This window comes from Gavialis gangeticus, unplaced genomic scaffold (genome assembly GCF_001723915.1).
Source record: "Gavialis gangeticus isolate Ggan-Ray unplaced genomic scaffold, GavGan_comp1, whole genome shotgun sequence".
Taxonomy (NCBI): domain Eukaryota; kingdom Metazoa; phylum Chordata; order Crocodylia; family Gavialidae; genus Gavialis; species Gavialis gangeticus.
In genome coordinates this window covers 32785034-32794884 of record NW_017729031.1, presented here as the reverse complement: position 1 = coordinate 32794884, position 9851 = coordinate 32785034, and the positions used below count along the sequence as shown (strand labels likewise).

Sequence of the window (9851 nt, the reverse complement as noted above, 5' to 3'; positions counted from 1 at the left end):
GGTAGCCATGCTCCCTGGCCCCAGAGCCTGAAAAAGGGATAGGCAGCCCCCACAGCCGAGAACCAGGGCCACTGTCTGAGTGGAGCCCAGGACCATGGGCTCTGTCTGGGGTGCGGGGGGGTGGGGGGCCGGTCTCTGAGTTGGTCTTAATCAAACTCAATTTTGTGGAACTTGCTGTGAGGGAGGCGCATCTTGTGGTGACAAAAACACCTCAGGGGGTAACCACTTCAGACAAAACCTTAAAAGTGAACCCGTAATTGGAACGTCATCTACATCTCCTTATTTAGAAATATCTGTGTTTTATCTACAATACATTTTCTATCTTTATTCCAAAACTAACACCTCTGAGCACAGGCTTTTACATTTGCTTTCTGATACAGTAATGTTGTTTCTGTAGGTGGTTGTTTTAGGATGCATCTGTCAAGTCCTGTTTACTTTGATAGGGCAAAGATGATGACACAGCTTTGACTGCATCACCTTCATCGAACAGTGAAGGTGAATCTTTTTAACTGGAAAAACACTGAATCTTTAGAGCAGATTCTTAGCCTCGTGTCTCTTTGTATGAACTGCCAATATTTTCCTCTTATGGCATCCCCAGTCTTTTTCCATCCTCTTCCTCTTATCCCAAAGAGAGAGAGGAGGATATTAGGAACTCATTAGTTCAATAATTTGTGGAGACTCATCTGGAGTATGTAGCATCTGAATCAAGGCCTGTATCACTAGCGACTTACTGAAATTTCATGGAAACCGCAAAAACCAGTATTGCATGCAAAATTGGGCAATACCTGGAAAATCCACCAGGGGTGGGGGAGAACCTTCCTGAAAATTAACAAGCTGGCTCCCCAGAGGGGAGGGGGCTGCTTGCATGAAGGGGGGCCCACAATGGCTGCCTGCCAGTTGCCGGGGGCAGGGATACATGACAGACAGCCCTTAGAGCCAGTCAGTGGCAGGGCCACCAGGGCCCTTGGCCAATCGGATGCGTTGGGGGAGAGGTACATTGTGATCAGCCTGCAAAAATGCCTGCCAGCCCTGAGCCTGCGAAATCGAATGGCCACCTCCTCCAGCTGGGTAGACCCCTATGTATCGCCCCTTCCATTGATGGTCATTGTCTCCCCTTGGGGCAATGGTTGTTAGGTTTGTATGTAGCTGAGCCTCTTGCCTGCTGCTTCAGCTTTTTTTTGGTCTTCATCTAACCTAATGTTTTATGGAAATAGCATTGACTTCAATATGAGCGTAGAGAGTGGTAGTTAGCCATGTTAGTCTTATCACAGTAGCCAGCCTTTTTTGAGGTTATTGTGAATGCTGCTTGTAATTACACTCAGCCAGCTTTCAGGAGAGTATTGTGGATAACTACAACTCCACCTCTCTTGTCCTCCACTCGCCGTATTAGAGTAAGTCAAACTTTTTGTTATACACAAGAAAATTCTAAAAGGTTTTGTTACCATATCAGGGCTGTCCAGATGGCAGCCCCAGGGGCTGCGTGTGGCCCACTAGGGGTTAATTTGCAACCCCTGGGGTCTAACCTAAATGTTGCTCTCCCCATCTTCCAATGGGGCAGCAGGGCATGGAGTCCCAAGGGTCTGTGCACCACTGGAGAGGGCGAGGGGCACATGCCACTCGTGCAGCTCACACAGCGTGGCGCACGTCTCATGCAGCCCTCAGCCATGCCAGAATTGATCAAACTTTATAGTAATTTTTTTAATGACCTGGTCTATGATTCTACTGCAGAAAAAGGGAACAGGAAGGTTTAAGAAACAGGATTTCCAGTAACAAGATAGATTCCAAATTTATTGGCAGGAGGAAAGAGACTGTAGTGCTGGGAGCAAGGATCCCTGCGCTCTGGTTCTGTTTTGGCCGCAAAGTCACTGTGGGTGTTATTTTCAAATAGAAGTTCTTACTTGAGTTGTGCCACAGCCTTACTTTTGAATACAGTGCAGTTAGCAAGTTTATAATATATCTTCACATGGAAAAAATTAGCTGTGCATACAAAACTGTTTTTTCCCAAACAGCCATTTGCGCTCAACTTCCTTTTACGTGTGGCTGTTTTTTGAGAATGCAGAATCCTGTTTTGAAAACATGGCCTCTAATTGCCTAATGCTTGCTTTTTTCCACTGGTAAAATGAATATAAAAATACTTGCTTAGTTCACAATAATTTTGCAAGATTCTTTACATGGGGGGAAAATCCCACTTTAAGTTATTTACGTTCTGAATAGCTGGTTCATACAGTCCTTTTAATTTACTGGGGGGGGGCATTTCTGGTTCCAGTGCACACAGTGTGTTTAATTGTTTTATGTATGTTAAATCCAAAACAAAAATTGAGAAAAATAAACTTATGTATAGTCCAGATGGCATTTTGATAAGGCAGGGAGAGAAGTCACTATTTCTCACCGAAATTAAACAGCAGAGTAAGTCATAGAATATAATCTCTGGATTAATGCCTGAAATATGCTTCTGTCACTCTGAACTAATGCCCATTATTTCTAATATATATTAACACTATATGGGTTGTCAGCGTAATAAGCTGTGCATATCACAAACTCGATGCAATTTCTCATGAAGATGAAGAAATTGATACTAGTATGTTTCTGAAATCAAGATGTCATTGCAACATACGTATTGAAGGGTTTTTTCCTTTAATAGCATGGTGTCAGGCAGTAACATCTCAGCCTTTGGAATGTCAGTGAAATAGCCAAATACCTTATTTATTTTTTCTGGCTCACTCGCTCTTCAGATTTCTGCTGCTTAATGGACAGAATAGAGTCTAAAATACAGTTTACTCTTGAAGTTAATCTCCCAGCAATTTCTAAAGTAAGCAGCAGCTAATTGCATACATTGTATCTTCACAGCAATTTCCGTTTCTTGATGATTGCCTTAGCCTATGCTATACCATTAGGCGTGTTCTCTGGCTGGTCTGGCGTTCTGGACTTGATATTAACACCAGTTCATGTCAGTCAAGTAAGTACTTTCCTGCTCATATGCATCAGATGTTTTGTAAGTGTCTGTATTATACTTGGTGCATAAATTAATGGTCAGATAATCTAGCTTCATTCTTTGCCCAGTTTGTAAGTACGATAAGTGTAAATCACTCTGCTGCTGAAATGTTAAATGAAGTATACCTATTGCTTATGACATACCAAATACTGTTGGCTCCTCCTACTTACTCTTCCCTGGCACTTAATAACACTTTTTTGTTCAGAATTGAATGCACCTGTTGACATTAATGAAGAGGCAAATAAATAAAAGGAAAGTAGTATTGGCTGCTGCTTTTTTAGGAGAGGAGAGAAGGAAAAAAAATCAATGTTTGCAAAATGGAAAGGTCAAAGTCAGTAGGGGAAGAGATTTTTTATTTTTAAGCTTTTAATAGAGTATTAGAAAAATCCAGAGGATATTTCCCAGCAGATGCCAACGTAAAGAGAGGTTACACCCAGGGCATAGATGATTTGACCATGTCCTTTTTTAGATTATATTCCCTCTGGCCATTTTAAACAAGGTTTTGCCCATTAGATTTTTTTTTGCTAACATTTTGCAGTCATTCCCCCTCCCACCCCTGACCTTCCAGGCAGTACCTCATTTTAGCTTTAACATTTTATTTTTTATTTCTCTATACTCTTCCTCATTAGGTGGATGCAGGCTGGATTGGCTTTTGGTCTATAGTTGGAGGCTGTGTGGTTGGCATAGCAATGGCAAGGTAGGAATAAATTACCTTTCATTTTTTTTCACCTGCAGTGCTTATTTAGTTCATACCTTTAAAACCCTGTGCTTATATCCTCTCATCTGTGAAATATCTGCAATGGCGAATGTGCATCTCCAGGTTTATGATAGGGTGTTTCTTCTCATACAGTGATTGTGTGTGTTTTCTTATGACTGGTCTTCAGAGGTTAGAAAATCTATCTGCCTGCTCATCAAATTGAGCAAGTCAAACAATTGCGTCAGACAAGCGCTTTCCTATCTATTCCTTCTAGAGGTAGTTTGGGTAGATAAAACTGCCTGGTATTGGAAAGACATAACTGAGCATCCCTGCAAAGTACTAAAGAATATCGGTCTCCTTCAGCCAGCACTTACTAAACATTTTAGTCCATCAAGGGCCTAAAAGAGGCTTGGAATAGAGCACAGGGTAGCATTTACAGGGCTCACTGCTATGTAGTGTAGTGACAATCTATGGTCTAGGGGCTGGATCTAGCCCAACATGTCTTGGGGGGAATCCTTAGCATGTTCCAGCCTCAGCTGCAGAGGAGGCAGCCCCATGGTCCCACCACCTGCCATATTTTTTTTTCCTACATTGCTGCAGCTGAGGAGTCATCCCCTGGATCCTAGTCACTGCCTTTCTCTAGCTATTCCCCTTGTAGCATCTGCTGATCTCTGGGGAAGGTTGTGGGGATGCACATGGGGCTGCAGCCTGCAGCAGAAGATGCTAGGGTGTAAGCAGTGGCCAACATTGACAAAAAAGGTTGCCGACCCCTGGTGTAGAAAGTTAAATAAGCTGGTTAGGGTATGCAGCTCATTAGAGCTAACTCAATGCTATATGGCAGTGTGCAGTCCATATATGTGTGCGTATGTGGGAAGCTCCCCAGCCTCCTCTCTGATCACTCAGCCTTTTTGAGCAGATGTAGATATGAGAATCAAAAAATGAGGACTGGACTCTCTCCCAAAGCTAAAGCTGCTGGTCCTTCTCTGTCCAGGTTCCTCAAAACAACAAAACCAAACCCACCTTCATTAGGCAATTAAGAATTGAGTTCATAACTTTGAGTTGATATAACATCCCCCCTGCCTGCCTGCTGCCTTCTCTCCACGCACATTATCTTCATTTCTGAATGTCACAGCATCATCCTGTTTTCTTTATATTCACCTTTCTGAGCCTAATTATGCTACAAGTGCAGCATTGGTTTTAGGGGGTTGGCACCTGATGCTCTAAGACAGAGGGGTAGGTGGGTGCGTAGATGGTTACACTTGTGTCATCAAAAAGTGTGTGTGTGTAAATTCTATATATTATACACATGCATGTGCACACAGAGTACACCAGCAACACACACCACTACATAAATAACATCTGGGGTTTCCCTTCCTGACACCTCTCATGGTGACAAGCATGAAGGCAAAGGAAAGCCCTCCTCAGTCATGCAAAAGAGTAAGAGTTGGGCCCCCCTGGTCCAACATCCTGATATCTGTTTGCTGAAGGACTAAGTCTACTGCAGCAGGGCCATGAGACAGAGGGGCAGGAGGCTGCACACCACGTGGGTCATAAGCCCTGTGCCCCTGCTGCATGAGCCCCCTGCTGCCACTGTCACAAGAACCCCTCCTACCCCATCTCTGCCACGCGAGCAGTGCAGTCCACCTTGCTGCCACCACCGCTCAGGTGATTCGCCCCCTGCGACCTCTGCATCTAGCCCTTCTCCCTGCTGGTGCTGTCACACAGGTGGCAAGCTCACCAGGCCTGCCATAGCGCTGTTGTGCCTTCGCGACCCCAGCCACCACCACTGCTGTAGCCAGAGCACCTCGGGCAGACGCAGCTAGACAGCAGCCCAGAAGCAGCACACTGACCCCTCACAGGCTGCATCCAGCCGGGGGGGGGCTGCCAGTTAGACAGACTTGTACTATATCAGGACTTGTGCCCCAGAGGCATATACCTGCAAAGGGACCTATCTTTGGATAGCTTTGCCTGTGAAGGTTTTCCCCATAAGACTTGCATGTACTGTAGGCCTTCTGGTGTACTAAATGCATTGGTGATGAACAGGCTGCTTGCAGAACAGTTGTATGCTGGACCTGGGTACAGCTGCGTTCTTCCTCTGGAGGACTAGCCTGTGCCACTGCATTGAATACATCTCTGCGCTAGAGGGGAGCACCCTTCCTCGCTTTCATTTTCTCTAGCAAGAATTTGCTGACTCAGTCCCATAATGCAAATACCTACTGTTGTGATGGATTAATTTATTTAATATATAGCTTGGTGGTAGTTTCAGAAAATGCTGAACATCTCTGTAACTGCTACAGAATTGATTTCAACCCCTATATCAAGGCCAGTATTCTGGAGAGTTCAAAGCTTGCTTTTGAGTAAATTAAAAAAATGCTAATAGTCTGTCTCCCAATATGTCTTTCCACCTCAGACAATATTTAGTTCAGACTATAGGGGTTTGCACACACAAAAATGGGGGAGGGGACGATTTGTCACTCCTGATGGATTACTCCCTTCTTGGGCCTATTCAGCAGTTATCTGTGTAGGGTTGAATCAATGACGACTCTGACTGTAATCTGCTGAAAGTTGTAATTAGGAAAATTAGGTAATGATTCTTGTCAAGTGTGACAGGCTGATGTATTTCAATGTCAGGACTGCAACTTACCAAGCAAGCAGCTATCTCTCTTCACAGCTTCTGCACAGCAGAGTTGTTTTCTTCTGCTAGCTCTTCATTTGCAAAGCTGAAAATGTTAGTTCAGGAATTTATAGCATTGTTTTATTTCTCCCCATGCCCTTGCCCTGTAAAATCTAGAGATATGTGCCCCACTGTGAACAGGATCTGATTTCAGCAACAGCCATCCTTTTTGGTAGGGTGCTGGAAGTTAAGCTTCATCCCTTTTCCCCCAGGCACGCCTAGGAGTGTTTGCCCTGGAGCGCTGGAAGGGAAGCAGGGAAGCTAGAGCCCACAGCACATGGAGCCTGGGTACCCGGGTTGCTGCTACAGGAGGTGTCGCCTCTAAAGAGCCAAGTTAACCCTGCCGTGGCCCTGCAACCACCAGTTTTATATGGCAGGCGAGGACCCAAAGCCTTGAATTTGGCAGTGGCTGCAGGGCCAAGGAAGGGTTAACCGTGCTCTGCTCTCTGCCCTTGGCACCTACTCTTACTGCTCACGTAGGGCTGTCCTGATCTAAGTATTTAACTACATATAAAGAATGTGATTTTCAAACCCATTTTCAGTTTTTGATGACACAAGTGTAAGCATCTAGCAATCAGATGTCTGTTCTGGTGGTATTTTGCCAGCTTTCTGCCCTGGATATTAACATATCCAGTTAAAAGGAGGATCCAGATTTGTTACCTTTTCTATGGCATGCGAGGAGTTTTCCTCTGCAAGGATTATACATATTTCTTCTCTCCTCTCCCCCACATCTCTGAACTTAGCTAGGTCTGGTTAATTTGCGTGATGCATTTTTCTGATTGAAAAGCCTGGGATATTTTGGGCAGTTGGCAGGTGTTGTACCCTTTGCTGGCAGCTGTAGAATGAGCTTGGTTTGAAGACAAGCAGCTTCAAAGAGTGACATTCACATTATCGCACTGAAACATAAATCTGTTTCTTTTCCCCCAGAATTTTTCTTGTCATGTTTGCTAATGATCACAGATATTTCTGGGTTTTGTCCTTCACAGCCCTGTGTTTCCTTCTGCTTTTATCCTGCAGCAAAGTCCAGATGCTGAAATTTTGTGACATGGTGATAATTTCCTTAGCAATGGATGGTGCTGTCAGCAACATAGGTTTATGACTTAACGGCAGGATCCAGCCCAGGGGTGGATTCACCAGGTCAGAAGAGATTATATTGAAAGCATGAGGCACAGTGATGTGTCTTCACTTCATTACAAGCAGATATACAGCTACTGTCCTGCACGATCTACCTAGAATACTTGCAGACACCTACATGAAGTGCTAAATGATGGTGATACGCAGTGATATCACTAGGTGCTATGGTGACCAGTGCAACTCTGTGGTTGCAAAAGGACAGTGCTGCTGGGACTTAAGCCCCCTTTTTTTTTCCAACCATTGGACTAAGATCATTTGCAGGCATTTGAGGTGGCCATCCTGAGTTTCCCAAAAAGGCTAACACTTGCATCATTGTTAGTTTTTTTTTGTTGTTGCTTCTGGTGCTGTTTTTAAATTGAAAAGTTCAGTGAAAGTTGCCCTTTGTATTTGTCCCTTCCTCTAGCTCCAGCTCCAAGCAAAAATTGGAGAGGTCCTTGGAGCCTGCTGTTGCTGTTCACACTAAAAGCAGCATTCCTTTCGGCTGTAAAAAGGAGGCAGTTGCAGAGAAGTTCAATATTTTCTCCACTTTATCTCTTGCCTCCCTCCTCCAAGTAGGATATTTGCCTCCCTGGTTTTATTAAGCAAAAGCCATAACTGCTCTTGACTGACTAAGCAGGGAGGCAGTACTATTATAGGCAGCAGGAGAAGCCTCAGACTTCAGAGACTAAAACGCCTCTGTGAAACACAAGCAGTTCACATTTTGTGGTGCTGTAGCTAAGTCTAAGTGGTACATAATTATTGCTTCCTGGGTGCACATGCTGAACAAAAAATGACATAAAACAATGTGACTTTCATGATTTAAAGTCAGGACTTGGATTACTGTCATCTTGCACACTTCAAATCTAGCAATGCCAGCTAAACCTTTACCGTTGGGGATAAATGCTTTTATTTGATTTGAGAACAGCTCATACACTTTCAGTATACATGTATATTTGTTTTATATATCTATAAAATTGACTTTAACTCTCGCAGTTATTGACTGTTAAATTCAGTGTGGAATTAAAACGGAGCAAGGGGCAAAATAAGAGGGAAGAGATGATTTTTTTTTTTAAGATCCATCATCCTAAATTTCATGCTAGATCAAACTGTTAAGCTCTACTAGAAAGCTAGAATTCCCACTTTTCAAATTGTATATACCATTATTTTTTATATCAGGTTTACCACATAGTATTGGATCTTAAAAAGGTCAATGACTTGTTTTTAGAAGGTTAAGATAAGATTTAATGACAGGCTAGGATGTTTTCATCTGGGCCACTCTGTCCCAGTCCAAAAGGAGGGAATATGAGCTGCGAGGGAGATGAAGTTCTTTAGATATAACTTGAATAATAGCAAACAGGGGACTGCAGAAAACTGCTGGCAAATTAAATTTCATCTCTGTCTTTCCCCACTTCCAACCCCCCCCCCCTTTTTTTCCTGTTTGCACCAGTGTTGAAATCCCTTTTGAAAAGAGCAGTTACACTGGTAATTGCATCATATGATCACACTAAAAGCAGCATTCCTTTCGACAGTAAAAATGAGGCAGTTGCAGAGAAGTTCAATATTTTTTCCACTTTATCTTGGATTGCTTGACCAACCTCATTTCCTTCTACAACCAGGTGACCTATCACCTGGACAAGGGAGAAGAGATTGATGTTGTATATCTTGACTTCAAAAAAGCCTTCAGTCTGGTATCCCATGATCACCTCTTGGCAAAACTGGCCAATTGTGGCCTTGGGTCCACCACGATCCGCTGGCTGGGAAATTGGCTCCGTGGTTGGACCCAGTAATTGATGGAAGTCGCTCATCATGGTGTCCTGTGACCAGTGGGGTCCCCCAAGGCTCTGTCCTTGGACCCATATTGTTCAACATCTTCATTAATGATGTGGACATCGGAGTCAGAAGCAGACTGGCCAAGTTTGCCGATGACACCAAACTTTGGGGTAAAGCATCCACACCAGAAGACAGGCGGGTGATCCAGGCTGACCTGGACAGGCTCAGCAAATGGGCGGATGAGAACTTGATGGTGTTTAACACCGAAAAATGCAAGGTCCTCCACCTTGGGAGGAAAAACCTGCAGCATCCTTATAGGCTCGGCAGTGCTACGCTGGCTAGCACTACAGAAGAAAGAGACTTGGGAGCCAGGATTAACCACAAGATGAACGTGAGCCTGCAATGTGATGCTGCGGCTACTAAAGCCATCAAAAAGCTGGCTTGCATCCACAGACGCTTCTCAAGCAAATCCCGGGACATCATTCTCCCCTTGTACTGGGCCTTGGTGAGGCCGCAGCTAGAGTACTGCGTCCAGCTTTGGGCTCCGCAATTCAAAAAGGATGTGGAGAAGCTTGAGAGAGTCCAGAGAAGAGCCACACGCATGA

The 9851-nt window shown here is 44.2% G+C and overlaps 1 protein-coding gene across 1 annotated transcript in view; it reads left to right on the top strand.

Annotated features, from left to right (window-relative positions):
* The window catches only part of DIRC2 (disrupted in renal carcinoma 2), a gene marked incomplete at its 5' end in the record, with an annotated part of 117951 nt that overhangs the window by 81456 nt on the left and 26644 nt on the right, over window positions 1–9851 (top strand). The window contains 2 exons of the mRNA XM_019522807.1: window positions 2848–2956; window positions 3622–3689. Of these exons, the coding sequence (XP_019378352.1) occupies window positions 2848–2956; window positions 3622–3689 (177 nt within the window). The remainder of the gene's footprint in view (window positions 1–2847; window positions 2957–3621; window positions 3690–9851) is intronic.